General features: G+C 34.1%; 1 protein-coding gene across 4 annotated transcripts in view; it reads right to left on the bottom strand.

Moving 5' to 3' along the window:
* KIAA0825 (KIAA0825 ortholog) overlaps positions 1–25280 on the bottom strand; it is a 380540-nt gene that overhangs the window by 322026 nt on the left and 33234 nt on the right. For all 4 annotated transcript variants that reach the window (XM_077864520.1, XM_077864518.1, XM_077864511.1 and 1 more), the window contains exon 3: positions 9364–9495. In XM_077864520.1, the coding sequence (XP_077720646.1) occupies positions 9364–9494 (131 nt within the window). In that variant the 5' untranslated portion in view covers position 9495. The remainder of the gene's footprint in view (positions 1–9363; positions 9496–25280) is intronic.

Here is a 25280-nt window from a genome sequence, read left to right as displayed (position 1 = left end):
TCCTGATTTTGCTTTTAGTTGGCTAAATATCTTATCATTCTGCCATTCCACACTGTCTATACATCTTGTTTTAAAAGATCAATATTTTGAAGTTTAAAGATTTATTGCCCTATTACTATACAAAGGTAGTATTTTCAAAATTTAAGATGAAAGTCAGTTTGCTATGTAATCTGACAATTTATCTTTCTTAATTGAGGTCAAAATTAGTTTTCAACTTCCAAAAGGTAACATTATTTTCATGGATGTGTAGTGGTAATATTGCTGATGGGCAATAGTAATCTTGGGTGGAAGAAGGTCTATGTAACTTTAGATGTAGATGTTACAAGATCCTAGGGTAGGTTTTCTGAAATAACATGGTACTTGTCCTTATTCTGGTTTAAGTGTCTTCTGATTAACTGTAAGATGCTTCAAATTTTCTTTAGCAAGGTCAGTCATGGAAAATAATCAAGATAATTCAACAAATAGAAATCCAAGTAATACATTTATTGTTAGATCCCAAACATTAGACCAAAACTGTAAACAGCCTAAAAACAGATGTAGAATCTCTTCCTTCAATAGTTTGAATTCCCTAATCCACACCATTAGTTGGCTTTGCAAAAACTTTTCAAAGCATCTTGCTGGCTTTATCCACTGAATATATCTAACATGTCCATCAACATGAAAATTATTAAATAGTTAATTCATTTAGTGGAACAGAGCCATGAAAATGAAGGAGAAATTGAGTTATCAACATGGAAGAATCTAACAACATGCCTGTTGAGGGGAAAAGGTACAAATGATACACACAGTATGATGCTATCTCTGTAATAGTTTGAAAATATGCAATACAACTGTACATATTGGGATGCCTGAGTGGCTCAGCTGTTGAGCATCTGCTTTTGGCTCAGGGCGTGATCCTGGAATGCCTGGACAGAATCCCACATCAGGTTCCCTGCATGGAGCCTGCTTCTCCCTCTGCCTATGTCTCTGCCTCTCTCTCTTTCTGTGCCTCTCATGAATAAATACATAAAATCTTAAAAAAAAAAAAAGGACAACAGTATATATTTGTTCAGGAGTACAAACATAGGTAATAAAAGTGTAAGGAAATGCACTGGAATGATATCATCAGATCCAGGGTGGAGATGAAAGAGTTGAGATTGGGAATAGGTACATAGTGAGCCTTAGCAGTACTGGTATTCTTTTATTCCTTCAACTGAATGGTGGGTGCATGAATGTTTATCATAATACTCTTTATGCCTTTTCATATGTCTCAACATTTCTTAATAAATTTGAACCCAATGTGCTTAATTATAATGACTCTGAATTATCCAAGTTAATGATGTGTGCAAGTCGATGCATTACTGACAGGCTGTGTGTAAATCAATTTATAAAAACCATTTTTAAAATTCAATATGCAGTATGCTTTTTTAAAGGATATCTGTGGTAATTTTCTCATTCAACATTCACTCCTGGGTACCTCAGTGTAAAAACGACTTATTGAATGAAGACATGTTCGATAAGCATTAACTGAATGCTGAATATGTGGCAGGTACTGTGATATATACTAAGGATCCAAATGTGAAGAAGACATGGTCCTATCCCTAAAGGAATTCTAATGAGAGATAGACTTGTAAATAAACAACTATGTTACATTAAGACTTGGTAAGAGATGTGTACAGTGCTATGGGAGTACATAGGAGGGATCTGCTAAATGTGCCTATGGAAGGTACAGAAAACTTGTAGAATAGATTATAGGCAAGGATATTGATGCTAAGAAAATTAATGGGATCACGTCCTTAGAATTCCCTGACACGTGATCTGTGAGAATTTAGTGATTACCTAATCTTACTGCCACATCACTTTAAAATAGTATTTATTTGGATAATAAAGAATAGTTTATCTTTACAGTCATAAGTATATTTAAGCATGTACGTAGGTGTGTATGTGCATATGCATTATCTTACTTTCAAAAGGACCGAGATGTCCTATAGCTAAACACATTAAATATATTGGCATTAAAGACCAACAGCACAAGAGCCTATTAGAATCAGGCTGGTGTAGCTGAGCATAGAGAGAAGAACTAAGAAAAAAGAGAAGAAAATAAAATCTAAAGACAAGAGAAGACATTAAATCTAAAAACTTGATTGTAAAAAGTAAAGTCCTTCAAGATTTAAAATATACAATCTTTATTATTCAACCGCAAAATAGTTCAAAGGAAAAAAAGTATGTTCACCACGGGAAATCACAAGAACTTTTTGATGTGAAGATTGTAGAAAACACTTATGTATGTTCTCATGAAAAGTCAGAATTTCTATTTTTATTTTTAAAATCAGGATAGAGGTGTCAAGGTAGAGACTATTTTTACAGTATAGGAAATTGAAATATTAAGAAAAAATTTAATTTTCTATTTTTTGATGCTCCTGTTTATACTGTTTACCCACAACATAAATTCAGTGTAAGGAAAAGGCTTTTGCAATCTACTATCACATTTTTTTTTAAGATTTTATTTATTTATTCATGAGAGACACAGAAAGACAGAGAGAGAGAAAGAGAGAGAGAGAGAGAGAGAGGCAGAGACACAGGCAGAGGGAGAAGCAGGCTCCATGCAGAGAGCCCGACGTGGGACTTGATCCCGAGTCTCCAGGATCAGGCCCTGGGCTGAAGGCAGTGCTAAACCATTGAGCCATCAGGGCTGCCCTACTATCACATGTTTAAAAGCACAAAGAAATAGTTGTGAGATATATAGTTTTCCAGTTTTTACCTAAGTCCAGCTTATCCAACCAGATTACTAAAATTCCTTGGAATTAACAGGTAATAAACAGAGATGAGAGGGCTACTGTATAAAAATTAGTGTGTAATTAAAGTATAAGTCAGCCATGAAAGAAAAACTTATTTTCCTGAGACAAACATATTTTTGGATAGTGTTTTTTAAAAGATTGGGAAAAAGATTTATAAAACAAACTACTTTGATGGCTAAAAAGTATAGCAAGAAATTAAACATTTATGCAAAATTGCCTTTTATTTCAAGAGTTTTTTAGTCCTTAAGTATACTTTCAAGGAAAAACGTCCTCAACACCCAAACCTCTTAACACTATCTCTTTAAATCTTTCTATTCCTATTGTGGAAGACTGGGTTCAGGTTCTTCTTATCTTTCATATGAAATATATTAATAGCCCCCCAAGACTCCTATCTATTGTTAATTTACTTTTTGTTCAGTTTTTCTACGAGGATGATAGTAAGAAAGAAACTTTTGAGTTAGGACCCTCTTATTTGTTGCTTTATATTACCAATCCTCACAGCAACAGTTTAGACAGGATCTTGAATGGTCCAGACTGCTTCAAGAAAGTTCAGATCCAGTGTAGAGGGTATGCCAACCTACAAGTCTACAGTGCTTTAGAAAAATTTCAATTGTGAAATACTCCCCCAACTTCCAAGCCAGACAATAGGTTTGACTAAATGTTACAAATTGAGGGTTTTAATAACATCAATGGTCATATTGTGAAGAGGCAGGCCATATAGAATGCCTTCTCATATCCTGCCTACGGGACAGAAGACAGGTTTAGCATTGCTAGAGAACAATTTTGCAACAGCTAAGTGTATAGCTTCTAAGAAAGTATCTCATAGATAAATTCTCATAAGGAAAAAAAAAAATTCTCATAAGGAAGGAAAGATACACACATGCCTGTAAGTGTCAAATAATGGCAGGAAGGCTGCAAATAATGTAATAATTGTTGCACCCCAAACAAGTGAAATCTAAAAGATGAGACTTAATTTTAGAGAGATTTTAAAGATATATTAAGTAAAAAAAATCTAATTGCAGCACATCATTTAGTTCTCATTTGTATAAAAAAGGTAATATATTTTTGGGTGCATGCATACATATCCAGAGACTATTTCTGGATAGTTACACAATACTTTATGAACATAGGTTACTTCTGAAAATAAAACTAGAAGGGTCAGAGGAGAACTTGTTCCTCATCTCTGCTCTTCTGTACTGAACTTTTCCTCATATATGCATTTCTCTACTGTCAGAAATTTTCCATTAGTATGCATTACTTTTATAATGTAAAAATACTCAGTGGAAAAGAAATTTGGCATTTAATTACAGCCTCATCTATCACATTCTACTCATCTAACTTCTCACTAGCTAAAGATAAGGCAAACACAACAGAAGCCTGACAACCATGCCTAATGTACATTTATTGACTATCTTCTAACCTACTTTGTGCCAGGACTGTTTAGGCAGTGTTGGACAATTGAAGGCTTTAAAGTAGACATGAAGGAAGTAACAATCCCCACTTTAGAATCCCCTCTACCTGCCCCTCAGCTCCCAAACCATCTCATAGAAAGATATTCTTAGTCATGACATTCTGGTACTAGGACTGTGATTAGCAAAGGTATCAACTATCTGACAGGAAAGATGAGCCAGCCACTGAATGCACATCTCATTGCTATCAGTCAGTTCTCCTTTAGTATCTCCTTCCCTTCTTGCCCTCAGAGTTGGGCCAGGTCTTCACCAAGTATCCTTGGTTTTTTACCTCAGAAATGAGGGCTTATTTTCCAGGGGCCAAGTAACTATTATCCTCCTTGGGAAACAGTGGCCTAACTATTGTTGTATCAATCTTATTGGGTGTGGAATTCTAGTATACTATTATTTACATTTTTATTATCATAACAAGTTATAAATAAATAAATAAATCCCTTTATTTCCCATGAACAGATAATTATAATAATATTCTTTAAAAATATCCTCAAATAAAAATTTGTTTTTGCCTTACAGATAATTTGAGCAAGAACAGGTGAAGCTAACACATATAAAAATAAAAACTGTACTTTGAAAAAATGTCAGACACTTACAAAGCAAATATTGCTTGAAAGAATCATTTAATATTCACCTAATGGAGATACTGGTCCCACAATTTACACTACTACTCCTCAGGCTCCTAAAGCGGATAGCTAAGGGCAACATTGAGGACACACAACATTAGGAACACCACAGACATTCAAACAGTGGAGCTGATAGTGACAGAAAATGGTGACAAGAAAGTGGCTCCATAGGCCACCAGGCTTCTCCCTTACACCTCCATTCCCACCTGCATGCATCTGTGGACTTCAGGTTGAAAGTTTCACTGGGAGGATTGCATAAGTTTAAAAAGTGGAAAATGTAAATGGGGTCAGGCAAAGTTTAGGCTGCTGAGCTATTGCGGCCCAGGAAGCTATCTGCCCTGCCCGGAAACATTATCAATTCTGAGGAAGACAAAAGGAGTGGGGTATGGGAGGAAATACTCAATACCAGGAGGGTTTGGAGAGGGGAAACTGGAAAGCACCTACTTAAGTCTTAATCTGGGTTCAAGGACAGATGAGGAAACCTTTCAGGTTTCTTTCCAGGTAGCCTTGTCTTATTCAGTAATTTAGGAGAACAAGTAGGAATTTGGTGAGAGGAAATACACAAGCATAAAGAAACACAAAAGTACAAACACTGAAGTTAAAAAAGAAGTTATTAACTTGCATCCTCTTGTTATTACTAAATAAGTGCCAACATATTGCCAGAAATAATAACACTCAGTACAGTCTCTGAAATCACTAATTTTCATTTTATATAATTTGCTATGGCCGTATAATATATTAATGTGAAGGTGTGTGCCCACTGGCAGATTTGTGGTTCTACCATGACAAGTCCTAAATTGATAGCTTATTTGAAGATTTCTTTTGGTTACTTCTTTCAATAGCTTTAGGCCATCATGTGGAATATTCCTCCCCCAAATTTCATATATAAACACACACAAAAAATAAGCATTATGTGAAAAGTAAATGTAATCTATGGAATATCCTCTGTAGATAAGCATGGTTAAATTTATAGAAACCATGTATCCAACGTTCTATGACAATTTAAAATTAATGCCTCCCACCCTTGCTCCCATCTCCTGGATTGAGACACATGTAATCCATGGTAACACTTCTTGTTCTTTCTTTAGGTTAAAAAAAAAAAAGTAGTAATCCTGTACCAGTACCAGCAAAACTTAGGTCCTGAGAGACACCCAAAGACTGTCTGTATATAGAGAACAGAAAGGTAAAATAAACTTTTAATTATACAGTTGTATCCATCCAACTGAACATTAAGAAAATCATTCTATGTCATATTTTGATCCCAATAAAACTTGTACACCTCAGTATCTAGTTCAACTATTAAGTTCCATTTAGCTCAAAAAATATTTCAATGCCCCATGCAGTTTTCAGTTACTGAACTAAGTTGAGTTTGTGGCTACAACATACACAGTATTCCTCTTTGGCAGGTTATTTACCTTCTGGTTACCAATTCTGGTATGTATTAAAAGTAAATGATTTGCCATCACTGAGTTCCACGGTCAGACCTAAGAGTCACCTAGCTCTGCCTTGAATGGAAATGACGACGTAAAAGGGAAAATGGTCTGAGAGAAGGACAGCCTCTCTTGAAGGGCAGGAGAAGGTTCACTGACCTCTGGGCACTCTACTCCATTCTGGTGAATCACTGCTTTGGGGAAGCAAAAGACCCTGTGGCTCATAAAACCTGATGATATTAAGAAGAGGGAAGGCATATACACTTAGAATCCAGGGTCACTGCTAGAAACACAACTTAAAAAATTCAAGGGTAAGGAAAAATACCATATTTAAAAATGAATCAGTAATGTTTTTTCCTTTAAAAAGTATCTGGTAAACCCATATCATACAGATGTTCATTACTTATTCAATGTACACCATTGAGAGATAAATAGAACTGTTAGAATACAAAAATGCCAAGGGTAATTCAGCTACTGCAGTGTAAGTGTGGCATAACTGATTCGTCATGACATACAATTTTCTAAAAGCTATTCTGTTAGAAGGCAATAAATGAGTACATAAATGATTTACATTCTTCTGAACCATGGTTATTATTCAGTATTTTATTCTTAAAAATATATACACCCTCTACTATTATGTTTATTCTCTAGAGTATAATAAAAACATAATTGAATTTGATGAAAAATAGACTTTATTCTAAATGTAGCGTACAGCACATACTGCTACTCCCTTATTTTATCCCTTGTGAAGATCAATGGTCACTTGAGGTGGTTCTGTTCTAGCTTTGTTTTAATATATGGGCAATAAAATATTTTTAATTTAAAAATTATATTCTTATATTCCATGTCATATTTTCTTTTTAATAACATCTGAGTTTTGACCTAAATAACAACTTATGAATGCAAAGTACAATATTTTAATCACTGTTTTACTTCTAAGCATGATTTCTTATTGACCAGGTAGGGTAGGAAATTAACTACAGATGGTTTAGCAAATAAAAATGAAGTAGTCTATAACAAAAGCATCAGGGTTCAATGATTTGTTTTGTTTTGAAAAAGCCTAAATGTGATTATGAAGACAGGTTACCTCTCAAAAATTATTTAAATTTGTTTTAATATAACCATCTCTGGAATTTAGATAAATGACTTATAAATATATTTAAGCTGATATTATTTTCATTTATAAGTTTCTTTGGGTTAAAGATTGTGCCATAAAATATATTAATATAAAATATATAAATTATGTAAATATGCAGTTATACTAAAGTTTAATATGGTTATTTTATATTATATATAAATTATAACTCATAGTCTTCAGTACGGTTAAATCATATATACATTATCTTTAAAAAATACATAAACATACATAACGTATATGTAGGTGCATGTGTGTGTATGTGCATACTCTCTCTCTCTCTCTCTCTATATATATATATATATATATATATGTATATATATATAATTAAAAATAAGAGCCTTAATTCTCCCTGTTGAAAATAAGGGAACAAAAACAAAAAAAAAAAAAAAGAAGGGAACAGATTTCCCTCTCTTCCTTTTTCTTAACGTATCTTAGAAATTAATAATTTAAAAAATTTTTTCATTTCTATGAAATGTGTCCCTTAAAAGACAAGATAGACCTTCTGTCAGCATTTTCACCCAGGACTATCTTTCTCAAGAACCTGAAAGCCATCTTTTCGAAATGCAAACAACCAAGGGAGATGGTTCCCTGGCTTAAAGTTCCTGCCCAAGAGTAGGAGGCTAACTTCAGTGCATGCTTTGTTCCAATCTCCAAAATCACATCTTGTCATAAAGATATGAGAAATGTGTTTCTCCTCAAGATAACATAGGTATCCTTTAACACAGGTAAAGTTATGATGAAGTATATGTGAAAAATGTGCTACCAAATCCTCTACTTGAGGACTAGCTATCACTTATCTTGAAAAAAGCTTGTAACAAGTTGTTTCTATTCCGTTATATAAAAGGATGAGATTCCTAGCTCCATCTTTACAATCTCTTAGCAGAATGCTTGTGATATGCATTGCATTCTGGTTTAATGTCTGTTGAATAATAGAATTAGTTTTGTTCTCTTCTGCCTTCGCGGAGAGAATGTCTGGGGTGAGAAATTTTAATTTTAATTCCCCAACATCATGCTTTCATTTGAATTTAAGTTATTTATTTACTTAAAAAATGACTGCATTCTTATATAAAACGTGAGGGGGAAAAAAAAACCCATAGGAACATTTCACTTGCTTGGTTTGGTTTCTTTGACGATTCAATATAACTATATCCTAAATTTTAAAAAGGAAATACTACATATCATTCCACATTAGAAGTCTTTACTGTAGTTTTCATATTTAAAATCTACCTGAGGTAAAGTATTGGAACCTTTGATTAAATGGATAAAAATAAGTGAAATGACGGACCCTAGGATTGACAAACACGTAAAGACAAAGTCCTTTCTATCAAAAAACATGTATTAATAAATGGCAAGCTACTTAGCTGTTATTGCAACTCTTCATGTTTGGTAGCATAGCTTTTGGAGTAGGTAATGAAGACCAACTTTGCATAGCAACTCTCTATGGAGTCTCTAGCCTTACAAGTAAGGAAACTTATAATGACAAACATTACATAAAAAAATATATTTTTCATGATCTTTTTTCGGCAACTCAAGCAATCCGTGGCCTTATACTATACCACTTTATTTTAATACCTTAATTTCAAATTTCTAATTTCTATGCTTATCTATCAAGAGGATATGTAATGCTAAACATATGAAAATCCAAGCCTTCAATGTTGGCAACTCTAAGAAATTAATAGTAATTCAATAAGCTTTATTTTATCTATTTGAAGACAGTGCCTCTATTTTCAAGTGTTATTTAAAGTACTAATCAGATAAAGAAAAACATGTTAAATTCTAAGGGGAAGGATCTGATCAATTTTTTTCAGGAGAATTAATGATACTAAGCCTAAAATGATCTAGGAGTAGGAAATACTAAAACTAGACCAGGTAAAGTATGTGTAAATGAAATATGAAACCAACTTGTTTTAAATAATTACCAATATTTACCTTGCAGCATTTTGTTCTATCTGTTCATCAATGTCACTGAAGATCTGCTTAAATTCCAATTCTCCAGGAAATGAATTTAACAGACAATGTAGGTCAAAAGAATTATGGGAATATTCATCTCCACAATCCATTCTGAGGAATAAGAATAAAAAACATGTCAGTTCCTCAAAAATAAAGAAAAAAAAACCCTCAAGTTGTGATACTAAACCAAAAATAGTAATTCTCACTTATAGGTAAAAAGAAATACAGCAGTAGGAAAACTAGGGTATTATTAAACTAGGCAGAGTGTTTTGTTATTTAATTTTCATGAGGTGTGACCTAATTTTCACACTTCTCTATGGTTTGAAACCTGAACAAAACAGCACCCCTCAGAGAGTACTTAAACATCCTGCTGCTTCTCACTGTAACCAAGAGCTGAAAAGGAAATCACAAAGCCTCCTAGACCACTGTGAACAAGGGTGGTGGCAGCAACAATTCAACACCTTCCTTTCATTCCTGTCAACATACTCACCTGGACATCCTAACCTCTGAATTTTAAATGTCATCCCCTAGCCCTATTTATGTGTGAAAAAGGCAAAATTTTCCTTGAGTTCCTCTATCACCCGTCAACCTAAGTACCCATAACAGACTAAATATTACATATGCTACTCTTCCTAGAAAGATACGCATTTTCCCAGTATCACATCATTCATTCAGTCAGTCCGTATATATTCTTGAATGTCTGATACATAAGTGGCACTGCTGCAGAAGCTGGGGATGTAGTTGCAACAAGCCAAAGTCCCTGCCTTCATGGAGTTCTTATCTGTTTTAAGAACACATGAGCAGGTATACTTTATAAAAGATCACATGGTGAGAAGTGCCATGAGCAAAAGTAAAGCAGGGCAACAGGATAGACTAAAAATGTGAATGTGAACTGTTTTACTTAGAGGTATGTTACTTTTGGACATAAAATAGTGCTTATAAAATATATAATGACTAACAGTATAAATGAATGAGAACTTTAAATATATTATAAAAAATATACATGGAATAAATATTAATAAGAAAAAGGCTTGTGGGGAATGTGGTTTTAGTCTGGATAAATACAAAGTATTTAAAAAACTGTCTAAAAAGTTTTGTAGAGTAGGAACGCCTAGGTGGCTGAGCAGTTGACCATCTTCCTTTGGCTCAGGGCATATCCTGGGTCTGGGGATTGAGTCCCACATCAAGCTCCCTGCATGGAGCCTGCTTCTCCCTCTGCCTGTGTCTCTGCCACTCTCTTTCTGTGTCTCCCATGAATAAATAAATAAAATCTTAAAAAAAAGAAAAAGTTCTGTAGAGGCTACAACACTAATGGATTTCCTCATCTTCAATTATTTAATTATAAGAAATTCAGCTTATTTATATTCTATAATGAAAGCTGAAAAAAAAAAAAAAGAAAGAGCTGAACATTTCTCGTAGGCATCATCTGGAACTTCAATGAAGTAGTCTTGGGAGAAAGCTTTTATTTTTCTCTGAGAGATTTTATTTTAAAAAGGAACACCCAACTAAACACTTTAACATAAAAGTCTATGGCATCACAAGGTTTGTCATTTATAAAGTAATTAGTTCCCAATACAGAATAATCACAAACATCATTTTAAAATATCACAATCTTCATACTCATAGATTGTCCATCAAAATATTTTGCAGTAAAAGGTATAATTTCTCATTTGTGAACAAATACTGACTTATATCATAATAAATACTAATTTGAAAGTCATACATCCTTAGGGCACCAAAACTTTAAGATTTCTATATAACCAGTGAGTCTGAGATCCTCTTATCTCCCTAGGAGCTCAACTAGTTACAGCTATTATCAGAACAGTCATTTCTAAACCCAAAGGCCAATAATACTAATAATGAATTCAGCTTCTGTATTTCCATATTTTTAAATAATTTTGCGTAGTTCAACTCTTCAGATCATAAGCCACTCAGAAATTGTTGCAAGAAGATAAAATTTCATTTTTGTAATGAAAAAACTGATTAGTTGAGGGTTTTGTAGAAAGCTCAAACTTTTTTAAAAAAAAAGACTTATTTATTTATTTATTTGAGAGAGAGACAGAGACAGCGACAGAGATAGTGTGAGAGAGCAGAAGCGGGGAGCAGAGGGAGAAGCAGGCTCTCCACTGAGAAGGGAAACTGTTGAAGGGCTCTATCCCAAGGCCCTGGGATCATGACCTGAGCTGAAAGTAGACGCTTAACCAACTGAGCCACCCAGGCTCTCTTAGAAATCCTAACCTCTGAATTACATAAGGATTTATTGGTAAATACTCTGTAGTTAGCCTCTCTAATTACTCTCAAATTACTTGGTAAATACTTTGTAGTTAGCTTCTCTAATAAAAGCAGTTATATATCAATACTCTGTTCAGACTTGTCTTAATGTGTCAATACTATAAAGCCTCAATGGTTCAGATACTACATATTCAAAACATAATAGGTACAGAACTCAGCTTAAACAGCAATATGATTTGTTATGTATCTACTATGTACAAGCTACTTTAATATACATAATCTTCCTTAATCCTCATAACTCTATGAAATAGTTATTATCCTCATTTATAGGGAAAGGAATGTGGGCCCAGAGAGATTAACTAACATCCACATGTTACAGAGCAGTCATCTAGTGTTAGGAGTAGAATTTGAACTGGATCTATTTGGTTCTAAAATTTAAGGGTATCTGGTCTCTTGAGAAATGAATCACTGCATACAAAACATAGTTTTGTGGAAATATTAACCAAAATGTTAAAATAGGTATCCCTAGATATTTAGACTACAGTTAATATTTTCTTCCTAATACTTAGTGTTTTCCTATATTTTGGCAGTTAGTACTTATTTTATACATGTTAAAAAAGCAAAATTCAACCAAATGAATTTGAAGATCTAACTGGCTTTGCTAATTATGAATCAGCAGCACTTCATCTAGCAAATAGAGAAGCACTGTCAGGAGTTCTACAAAATGGAAGGATATTACTGAACAGCGTGGGGGCACAAGAGTTATTAGTAAGAGAAAAGGAATGTTCCAGAGGAGGTTGTTTCCTAGGAGAAATAGCTAGGGGTCTTAATGAAAATTACCTTCATCTTTCGTTAGGGAATGGAGAGGACCCAGGTGACAGGGCTTCTTGGCATTGAGGAAAAGAAAAATTTCCTGACCAGTTAAGGCCACATTTCTGGTGGAATTTGAAATCGCAATTAGATTGGGTGTTAAACCCAGTTTGGAAACTTGGTCTGAGTGACACCTTTTTGGGCCTGTGGTGCTTTGTTTTAACTATGTATTTAAGAAAAATACTTTAAAAAAATTATGCCTACTCTCAAGGGGTTTTTAATCTTTTATTTTACATTATCTGTCTTCATTTGAAACATTTTCCAATCCTAACACTTCTCTTGTCAATTCATGTTTATCACTCCTCTCAAAATCTAACTCAAAACTTATGTTAATTCCTAGAGATCTCTTGACTGTGAACACTTCACCAAAGTTTTTGTATTATTTTGTGGTATTTGTGCTTGCAAATGCTGTTAAAAGAAAATCTGTTGTTCTGTGTTATTTTGGTATTAGATGTGCATCATATCTTTCACTGAAATGAGTTCTGGAATAAAATAATGGACTGAAACACGTTGAGCATTCAGATGGGGTTCAGTACATGATTTTGAAGGGTACTCAATACGTATAGTTGCATGATTTTCTCTATCTAACCTCAGTAGAGAAGTTAATCAATAAATACAAAGAATACATTAAGGTAATGCCATTTGATAACAACAGGGTACGAAAATGATGATCATTCAGAGCTTTCACATGACCAGCATAGATCTGTGATGCTTCTGTAAGACATGGTTCCAAGGTGATGAAGGACAATAGAAGCAAAAGTCAGATGTAAGTGAAGGGGTAAACAGGCAGCAAGTTTAAGATACTGTGTGATAGGATAAAAGAAAACTTCATGGGCACAATAGAATTAATAAGATGAGGAAATTATAAATTAATCTCTCTTCAGAGATTCATAGGACCAACATGAGAAATAAATTAAAAGGAGAGAGTAGACTGTGGTTAAGTGATGCTCAAGTCTGAATATAAACTTTTCTCAGTAGGATGGCAGTGATCCTGCAGGACTGTGGTGACAAAGCAGCACACACCAAATGGGTATGAGTACAGGCACTAATCCTCTCACTTCCTTCCATGCACTCCATGGGCCTACAGCTGACCCTGTACCTGGACACTGTGGGAGAGGGGGAGGAGACGAAGAAGGTGATTGGACAGTCTCTCCTCTAAAGGAGGAGACACTAAAGGGGACCGTAAAAAAATAAGACGATAAGCGAAGAGCACTGTAATTCTCTAAGTAAAAATAGCTATGACCTTAAGAACAAAAAAGTGAATTATTAAGGTACTAATGTAACTTGCCAAACACCTCAGTGGCATTTCAGAAACCTAGAACAATCTTAAAAAAATTTAGGGGAAAAAAGGAAGTGGCAGTGAAGCTGTGGGTCATGACAGAGCTTCACATTCTGTTTATGTTTCTGTACTTCCAACTAGTAAACTGTTGTCACCGGGGAGGTAATCATCATTTGACATAATGAATGAAGTCTCTTATCCTATTCCATGATCAGCCAAAATTGAGAGTTGAAAAATTTTAAAGGACAGTAACTTTGTTTTTGAAATTGTCATTCCACAGGACTTTTTTTTTTAAATATTCATTCTCCTGTAATGTTTCTGATCATTTTTGGTATAAGATTAAAAAAAACAGTGCTTAATATTTCAAACAAGTATTAACAGCCAATCTAATATTAATTATTGCCTTTTAAAAATGAGTCATGTTTGAAGAGTTATATCTAAGCCAAACATCTGTAGATCAAGTTTCAGCCACAGGCAAATTTTAACAGTTGAGTTATAAATTCCTAAGAACAGTGACTATAATAAAATATGTACATATTATAAGCACGGCCAGAAAACATTAAAATGAAGCGATAAAAAAAAAAAAAAGTCTAAATCTCATTTGATCAAAAGAAAGCCCACAAAAGTAATTTTGGAATTTCACTTGTCTTTTAACATATTTTAAAATGATGCCTTTCTAACTTAAGGCCTCCTTTTCATTATTTAAACACATATAATAAAAAATAAATAAATAAATAAATAAAATAAAATAAAATAAACACATATAATGATTAGAAACCTCATTTAATCTTTTTTCCATGTTTTTTCAATAATAAAAATCCAAAGTGCCATTTTTCTTCAAACCAACCAAAGACATGCTTTCTCATAATCAACTATACATTTTTAAAAAGTGAAAAAAAGACAGGAAGACCAACCAATGGGAAGAAATCTACACTGCAAATGAGTTAGTAAAGGGGAAACATTAGGACCATGTGACTTCTCCCCTGTGGAAAAGCCCAGTGAGGAAGGTCAAATGCCTTTTCAGACTTACAAACTGTGAACTTAATGCGTCCCCCAGCTCTAGTTTACCTGGAGTCCTATTGTCTAGCCTAAAATAAATACTTCTAATGAGCATGGTAATGAAATGTTCTGATTAATCAAAAAATTCATGCTCCACATTTAACTAAACAGGTTTCAAAATGTTATACTAAACCGCATTTAACTCTAAATACCGTTGAATGAAGAATCAACAAATCTGAGTTCTGATCCTAGTTCTGTTAATGTGACTTTGAGTATGTCATTTGATCTCTCAAGAGGGACAGAGCTCATATTCCTCATTTATAAAATGAGATAGATGGATTTATTAGGCTCTGAGGTTTCTTCTAGCTATAAATTTGCTGTGTTCTATAAGGAATGGTAGGAGGAGGGCATATCTCGGAAACCCTCCCTCCAAATTAACTCTTTCAATGGACTATTTCACTCATTAATACCATCATTTTTCCTATATCATGCACTCAGAGCCATTTTAAATTATTTCCTTTTCCCTCCCCCAGGACTGTTACATGAAAAGTTATATGTAATCCATAGCTTAGCAAGAAATAATATGTGACAAGAGGAAATGTGAGGCTGCAAGACATTCTTTTATGGTAATAGGTAGATGCCTAGTACTGATTTTTCACCCCCAACCCCTCAGCTTCCTAAAATATTCTAAGAAGCAGCTAGTGTACATTCCTTGGCTCCTCAGGCTTGGCATACTTGGCACTCAACAAAAGATATATGAGAGCAACTGATTGGGGGCATTGTGCCTCCACAAGAAACAGCAGGTGACATTGGAGAACCATACCTTCACAGACATCATGTATCCCTGACCTATTATTCTTTGTATCCTTTATATTCTTTGCATTATTTGTTATATTGCTGGTTTGGTGTGAGTAGCTGGATTGGGGCGGGGTGGGGGGGGAAGCAGAGTGAAAATTTTTTTCCAGGATTTCTTTCCAGTCTGGCACATTTCTACTTTTCTAACCATATCTAGTCACAGAGTAGTTCTCCTGGATCATTCACGAAGTCCTATCAATATCATAAATACCATAACTTTACTAAATATCAATATCATAACTTTCCTGAAATTTTGAAAATTTTATGTAGTTCACTGTATTTCTTTATTAAGACATAGATTCAAGGTATGGTGGCTAAACAGTAATTTTAATGATAATTACAGCTAACTTTTATATAGCATTTTTATGGGCTATGGATTGTTCTAACGATTTTATATGTATGAACTCATTTAATTCTCACCATAATCCTATGGGATAGGTACTATTATAGTCTCCATATTAAAGATGTAGAAACAGAGAGGTTTCTTTGAGTTGACCAAGATCACTTATATAGAAGTGGGAAAGCTGGGATTCAGATTGCTTCAAAGGCTTCCTTAATCCCAATGCTATAAACTGCCTCCCTGTATGGACTTGTACTTAAAAAAAAAAAAAAAAAAAAAAAATTCATTATTTTACATCTTATATGTAGTGACTTATTTACTGCCATAAGTATTTGATAGCTTTCCCTAGAACCATTATAAATTTCCTTCATTATGAAACCAATTTACAAAAATACATTTTATTAAGGCTAGATCTTCCCCCTGTGATATTTCAAAGTCACCAAAAATTTATTTCTTTTCATCAAGTTGAAATTTTAATGTTTTGGCCTCTCCAAAGACTAAGAAACAACTCAAATGGATCTCAATTTCTTGATAATCATTTAAAATGCCTTTTGCACTAAAGTCCTATGTTAGGAAATAAAGAACTTGATAATCTATTCTTTTTTTGTTTGTTTGTTTGTTTGTTTTTTTTGTTTTGTTTTTTGTTTGTTTGTTTTTTATTTTTTTTTTGTTTTTTTTTGTTTTTTTTTTGATATTCTATTCTTTATCTTCTCAACTCTCATCTAGGTATTAGGACTTCTACCAAAGAATGATATGCTTTCTATTAATAATTGTGAAAACTCTGATCATTATAGTTATATGAGTGGGAATATTAATATATATCCCATAAGAATGCACATTACCATGTTATGGCTATTAAAATCCCCTTTGTAACTCCTCTATTAGGAATTTAAATATGTGCATGTGTGAGGCAGAAATTGACAGGATCAGTCAGACTGCACTATGGTAGCTTGACAAGCAAACAGAATTAATTGTCATATGTTTTACCCACCAAACTTGACACTGCTTTCTTTATTTTTCAATGCACTGCTCTTTCTAGAAAATATTTTTATTTTAATGACGCCCTAATCTTCAATATGCAATCCTCGCCATCTCTTGCTTTGATACAACAGTGAAACCAAGATAATGTGAACACAAATTTTCATTTCCACATTCTTTTATAACTTAGCATTCACACATCTCACATGATTTAAAAGTCATAAAATCATTATATATTTTTAGATTAGACCTAAAGATAGTCACAAATCATGGGGTTAAGGATTAACTAATGACTTTTCAAGCACAGTAAAAAAAAGCCTTATTAATCTGGAAAATAGTACATCTGCATTAGTAGAAAGTTTAAGTTACCAAGTACTTTCAAAAAGGCAATTGTATTGTGTGTATCAACCAGGAATAATAACAAACACAGCTTATAAGATGTGTCGATTATATTTTTAAGGAATTTTCTTCTAATAACTAGGTAAGAATGATTTAAACTTAGTATGTACTTTGTATCTAAATTGGTGCTTCTAAAAAGTGTAGGTCCTAAAGTATGTTCCAAGGATTTAAGACTTTCTCCTAAAATGCTGTTAATAGCATATTATCACTAACTAGTCCTAGGTCATCAAGATCCTTTTTCAGCTGACTGTAAACATGTTCACTTCTTGCTGTTTAGAAACCAAAAACCTCTCCCTAGAACCTCCTTCTATTCACAGCCCAACATCTTCAAACAGTAGTCCTTATTTCCTCACCTTTTATCTCCTCTCTCATTCACTTCTCAACTCAGAGCAGTCTGGTTTCTGCCTCTATCCTTGCATTGAAAGTGACAAAATATTTTTCAATTCCTACTATACTCAATCTCTGCACTATTTGATACTGACAGATACTCCTTCCTTGACGTTTCCTCTCTTGCCAAGCTTCCTAAGTATGACACTTCCTAGTTCCTTTCTTGTCCCTTACACATCTATTTACAGGTTTGTGGTAGGAGTTCCCAATTTAGGTAGCTGTCTGGCTCAAATTTCTTTTTTAATCTGATAAACAATGTAGGGATACACAATGGTGGTCAAGTTCTATGGCAAAGGAACCAGCTTTCCTGTCATAACTAATTATCCAAGATACAGACATCTGACCCAAACCGAATTATCCTAAATTTGGAATAAAGGATGGAACAGGGAACCAGTTGATGGTATATCAGGTTAAATTCAGCCTCCCAAGAGAAGGTGCATGGATTTTTTGCTGAGGTCCTGTAATTGCCCAGTTCCTTTCCTTCTGAGACTCAAAGTTCATATAGTTGTTTTGAGGGTTTGTTTTGGTCTGGTTCTATCAGAAATACACAATAAATCTTCTCTCTGTTCCACTGAGCAAGAGCCATTGTTTTATTCTTTGCTTAATCAAACTAGTTTTTATTAAATTAATAAACATCCTCTCTCATCTCTGTCATTAAACACTGATATTCACACAGAGTTCTCACTGGACCTGTTTCTCATTTTTATTACTTTCCCTAAACATTCTTCATTCAAAGCTACAGCTTATTTTTATGTAATTTTACCAGAGTAGATTTTTTTCTAAAAGCATTTCAATTTTTAGAAATTCTGTTTTACTTTTTTTCATTTGGATTTCATCCTCCTCAGATCTCAAAAAATCTATTCCTATTAGTTCTCAGGTTGTATCTTCCTAAATATCCTTATTCCCCTTGCCTGACTTGGGAAAGGAAATACAGAAAATTTTCCTTTTTCTTGCAGTCTATTTCATGCTGGAATTCTTGGTCTTATTTTTTTTTTCTTGGTCTTCTTCTTATTCTACAGGCTTTTCACTGAGTAACTTCATCCATATATTATTTCTATGCTGCAAAATTCAAAGTCTGTATCTTAAACCTAGTTCTTCCTCCAAAACCTTAACACATAATTCCAAACATTTACTATGCATTTCAACATTGCTGGTTCAAAAGTCCCTTGAACTCAACGTGTCCAAAATTTAACTCAAATTCTTTTCCTTAAAGTAGATTCCTACATTACAGGGTCACCACCTAGGTACTCTCTCTCCTCTTCCCTATCCTACTAACTTAAATCAGTTGATAGTCACTATAGCAAAGTCTATTTTTCCTATGGCCAGCAAACCAAGAATGGTCTTTACATTTCTAAAGAGTTGTAAAAATAAAAAGAAACAAAAAGAATATGCTATGGCCATATGTAGTCCATAAATCCTAAAAGATTTACTATTTGGCCCTTAATAGAAAAAGTTTGCTGACCTCTGTCTTAAATTATCACCAAATTCCCTTCCCTAATATAGTAAGTAGTAATCAAATGCTCTCAAATTTGATCTCTCCCTCTGTGTGCTTCCAGTGTCCTAAATCTGACATTATTTCTTGCTGAAAAAAAGGGAAAAACCTCCTATTTGGTCTCCAAGACTCAAACTTGTGGTTTAATAAGAAATACATATTTGGTTATTGCTCCTTGTCTCCCCCTACCTCCCTCCTTCCTTTGTCCTTTGCGCCTCTTCCATTTGGCCATTCCTGAGAGGTATCCTTTCCAAAAATACTGTAACCAGAACTACAGCATTTGCCAAAGTTTCTTTGAGTCTTTCTAATAACTTATTCAACCCAACCTGGGGCTGTGGAAATCCTCAAATCTGTAGTCAGCTGGGCAGAAGTAGACATCCCCTGGAGATGCCACTTGAGGCTGTTATCTAATGTGGAGGAATGTCTTGTGGGACTGAGCCATGAATTTGTGGGAGTCTGTTAACTACAGTACTGTCAGAATTGAACTAAATGGAAATGTAGGACACCAAGTTTGTACCAAACTTGTATACTGGTATTAAACTTCTTGTTTTATTTTTTTTTATTTTTTAGAGATTTTATTTATTTATTCATGATAGACACAGGGGGAGAGAGAGGCAGAGACACAGGCAGAGGGAGAAGCAGGCTCCATGCAGGGAGCCCGATGTGGGACTTGATCCCGGGACTCCAGGATCACGCCCTGGGCCAAAGGCAGGCGCTAAACCGCTGAGCCACCCAGGGATCCCTAAACTTCTTGTTTTATAAACCAAATCAGATCATTTGCTACCCTGCTTAAATACCACTGAAGATTTTCCACAACGCATAAGACAACTCCAGGCTTTTTACTTTGTTCTATATATAGTTCTTTATATTTAATTATATTTTTCTACTATAACCATCCTTGATGAATAATTTGAAATAGCGTCCTAGCTGTAATTCCCTCAATTAAGGATGTTTTCAGTAGAAAATCATATTTATAGAGGGCATTTACTTCATCAGTGTACACAGTACTATTTATAGGCCACATATAATTATAATCTGTTTATTATCTTGAAACAAAAAAGTTATCTACAATTGTGACTTAATTTTTAAATGCTTTTTAACATCTCAAACCATTTTTTTAAAAGACTGAAGAAAATCTACTTGTGAAAAATCAAAATTTAATATTTAAGCTATCAAATAAATTTAAATGTGATACCTTAAAACTCTTTCCAGTTACATTTGCAAAAAAAGGAAATTAGATAAAAATTATCTTTAAGGACCCGTCTAATTTTAAAATTCTATTATTTTAATCACGCAATCTATTTCTCTAATATTTAATCTTCTGTTTTACTGCTTTTGCAATATACCTTTTAATTCCACAGTTTAATAGAAGGATAATTTTTTGCTGGTTAAACCGAATTCATGTGAAATGACCTGAAAATCTACTTAAAAAGCAATCAGCAAAAATAAATCTAGGATTTCCTCATGTTAAATCTGAAAATCCATCACTATACTTGCTTTTTACTTTATTTGCTGCTTAACGTATCTCAACAGTGAATCTATCATATCAACATAGTCATCATGATCCAAGCTGCAAATAATAGAGAGTGTCAGTGTCAATTTTGCTTCCTCACACTTGCTTCCCTTCACTTCATCTGATTTTAATAATCCCTGTCAAACCACAAACAGTCCAAATTACCTTCATGACACAGAAGCTTTCAAAGAGAAGACAGAGTCTCAACTTTCATTTAGCAACTACAAAAGAAAGCTGTCCAGCTGGACAAATATTATTTCCACACTTGACAATCTCTACAGTTGAGCACGCATTTTAATTTTAACTAAACCTGCCAGGAGTTTGATATGAGCTTCTTGTTTTGTGTAGATTGACTCACAGGATTATCAGACCAATGACTGTAATTGTGATGAAAGAACCCAGCATTTTTCTACTAAAGGATAAATCATATACCAAAGCTGAGGGATCAAAACGAACATGTAAGACATAATGTGAAGGCATACATTACAGGAAGAAAATCACTTAAATTAGGTGGTTTAATTACTAAATAAAGTCTAAACATACAGAATGCATTCTTTTTTTTTTTTTTTTTTAAAGTAAGCTTCATACCCAGTGTGAGGAGGCTTGAACTCACAACCGTGAAATCAAGCATCATGTGCTCCACTGACTGAGCCAGTCAGGTGCCCCCAGAATACGTTCTTGATATAATTTTGAAAAGGAAAAGCTAGGACGTAAAAATAAAATGTAAGAAAGTTAAAATTTTATCTGTGGATACCAATGAGAAACAGATTCTAAGAATGAAAAATAAAAGGAATTTTTAAATTGTTCTGGGCTGACTCAATGTATAGTCAAATTTCTAGAATAGGGTCTATGTAACAAATTATGTAATAAAACTGACATTCTTGACAAGACATTAAAAAGTACCACTCTATATTAATCAACGTACTCTTGTATAAAGTAAAACTTCAAAAAAGGCCATAGTAAAAAGAAATGATGATCTTAAGTCTGTAGAAAAAGTATTAGAATAAGAGCTACAGTATAAAACTATATTAAAGACTATAATATCTTAGAAGTTTATTAAATTTAAATATAAAAGTTTCAATCTAAACTATTTCTGGGAACATATCCTATCTTAGCAAGGCCTAAATTTCTCTAATAGTTATTAGAACCTCATAATTGCCAAATGTTATATCTTCCTTCTTAATTGTTACACTTGACACTAATCCTCGGCTCTCCCTTCTCCAAAGGCCAGTCCATTGTCTATTAGAGCACTGTTTCTCTCCCAACTCTATCTTGGACACCACAACGGTTTCCTTTACCAGCTCCTTCTCTTTCTCTTCCTCTAGGTCTTTGCACTGAACAAATTAACCCATATTGAGTCTTCTGCTACAACCTGTGTATTGGAGCACCTGTTCTAACTATCCAACTCCATACCGAATAACTCCCGAGGATGTCCCATAGGCACCTCAAACTCAACATGTCCCCAGGATATCTTATCAGCTTCTCTCCATAACTTCCTTCTTCTCTTGAGGTCCCTATTATAGTTAATAATAGCATGGCTACCACCTCAGGTACTCAAGTCACTCAATGGGAATCATCTTCCACATTTTAACATTCTTTACTAATCTCATAGCCAAATGATCAGTCCTTTTCTGGTATCTCTCATATCCATCCATTTCCTATTGCTCTTGTGGAAGGTTAAAATTCCATCATCTACTAATTCATTCCCTATCCTAACACCAGAATGATCTTTGTTAAAACAGAGACAGGAATCAGTGTTTATAGCAAGATATTACGTCTACATGACTGGGAGAAAAGTCATACTCTTAAGAGAAAGAAAAATCAGATGATTTGTAGATGGAAATTTGGCAGGGAGGGGATCACCCAAACCAGGGCATTTTTTAGAATAAAAAAGGTAGAGAGGGCAGCCTGGGTGGCTCAGCGGTTTAGCGCCACCTTCAGCCCAGGGTGTGATCCTGGAAACCCAGGATCGAGTCCCACGTCAGGCTTCCTGGAGCCTGCTTCTCCCTCTTCCTATGTCTCTGTCTCTCTCTCTCTCCCTCTTTGTGTCTCTCATGATTAAATAAAATCTTTTTTAAAAAATTAAAATTAAAAAGGTAGTGAAAGTAAAATTATATCATTTTCAAATTTTATTAATCAATTAAATGGTTTTATCTGTGGACCTACATAGTAATTATATTCAAGAACAGTTTTCAAAAATAAGTCTTTCAAAAAATTCTATTTTTTTAAAATTTATTTATTCATGAGAGACACAGAGAGAGAGAGACAGAGGCAGAGACACAGGCAGAGGGAGAAGCCGGCTCCACACAGGGAATTTATTAAGTTCACAGTACAATTTGCTAAATGGAGAATATCCTTCATTTTAATAACAAAATATATGAATATTTAACCTAAGTATTCTTAAAGGTAGTAGTTTTTGGTTTTTGCCTCCACACAGAGTGTCTTTCCTTTTAATCAATTTTTTTTTAAATTCAAATACCTATAAATTTCTAAAATTAAAAAGAACCTCATCAAATATTTGATTATTTTTAATGTTTTGCTAAATTTAGATGCAAAATTATATGCCTTCCCAGCTCAACTTTACTCTGAACTAGAGTATCAATTTATCCAATTTTAAAAAACATAAGCTCCATGAAAAGACTTTTCTTATAAGTCTAGATATTTCAAAACACAATTATGGAATTATACAATTAAACCTGTACACCACTTGAATTCCCATCAGTTGATTTGTTCAGTTTCCTCTTTAATATCATGGGGATACATTTCAAGGTGTTCCTATTTCTGAGCTTCATTTTCAATAATTCAATTCCCTAAATGCTTCACATAAAATGACTTTTTTAATTTTTTGCCTACTATTTGTTGAACATTTTTATTAAAGAGTTCTAACCGATTTTGAAGAAAGTACAACAAAAAAAGTTAGGGGATAAATTTTTAAATTTATTTAACACCATGATAGGTATTTATTTTATTTTTAAAAGATTTTATTTATTTATTCATGAGACACACAAGGAGAGACACAGGCAGAGGGAGAAGAAGGCTCCAGGCAGGGAGCCCGACATGGGACTCGATCCCAGGTCTCCAGGATCACACCCTGGGCCGAAGGCGGCGCTAAAGTGCTGGGCCACCCAGGCTGCCCACTATGATAGGTAGGTAGGTATGTATGTATGTATCTATCTATCTATCTATCTATCTATTTATTTATTTATTTATATTTATGATAGTCACAGAGAGAGAGAGAGAGAGAGGCAGAGACATAGGCAGAGGGAGAAGCAGGCTCCATGTACCAGGAGCCCAATGTGGGGTTCGATCCCGGGTCTCCAGGATCGCGCCCTGGGCCAAAGGAAGGTGCTAAACCGCTGTGCCACCCAGGGATCCTATGATAGGTATTTAAAGTCAATTTATAAAGTACAATAATTCCTCTAAGTTTCAAGTATTTCTAAAATCCAAAAAGAAAAAGGATACACTGCCATGCTCAAGTTATTTGTTTTCTTCAAAAACAGTTTAATCGTAAAAAGGCTGGTTATCTTGTGTGTGTGTGTGTGTGTGTGTGTGTGTATATATATATATACATATTTGTACTTTCTGATAAGTATATCTCCTTTTAGATTGGTAGTTTTGTCAATTTTTGTGTATAACTGAGAATTATCAAGTCATCACAATATATTTCAAGTATAATTCTCTTCATAGGTTCTATTTACAAATTTTATGATGTTATTATATTCCACCACAACATACTTTTACTATCACCAAGACCAAAAAAACTTTTATCATGTTGCAGTTTGAAATTCAATTTATAATAGTACTCACAATAATGGCAAGTATTTCACCTTTTACAGAATGAACTTCCAAATGCTTTACTTTGGTTCCATGAATTAGACATGAAACTTGAACCATTATTGAACTTAATTCATTTTTTTATTAGAAGTATACAATGACACTCATGTAAAACTAGCATTATGTAGCTGTTGATAAAGTTCTATTAAGGAGCCAATACATTAACAGCTATTGATTTACCTTCATATATGAAAACTCGTAACTGCAATGAGAGAAATTAATTCACAACAGCCGCCTGATCTAAGTGAAAAGGAAAGTTTCACAGGTACACAAATGTACCTTCTGCACCTAAGTATTAAGTGTAGCATTTTGGGACACCTGGGTGGCTCAGCAGTTAAGTGTCTGCCTTCAGCTTAGGGCGTGATCCTGGAGTCCCGAGATCGAGTCCCGCATTGGGCTCCTCGCAGGGAGCCTGCTTCTACCTCTGCCTGTGTCTCTGCTTCTATGTGTCTCTCATGAATAAATAAATAAAATAAATAAATAAATAAATAAATAAATAAATAAATGTGGCATTTTTCAGGTACAATTTTAAAATAGGACTGTGCAAGAGATGCTGATGATTCTTCAGCAGGTAGATGTCTTCTTATTTTCATGTGATCAGTGAGGTCATTATAGGCCCCATGGTGTGAATTACACATTGATTCACTTCAGCAAGTCTAAGGAGAGTCAGTGCTCTCTGTGTGTGTGTGTGTGTGTGTGTGTGTGTTTCCCAACAATA

The sequence above is a fragment of the Canis aureus genome, chromosome 2 (assembly GCF_053574225.1).
Source record: "Canis aureus isolate CA01 chromosome 2, VMU_Caureus_v.1.0, whole genome shotgun sequence".
Taxonomy (NCBI): Eukaryota; Metazoa; Chordata; class Mammalia; order Carnivora; family Canidae; genus Canis; species Canis aureus.
The sequence above is the reverse complement of the archived record's forward strand: the minus strand, read 5'-3'. Positions and strand labels throughout refer to the sequence as shown.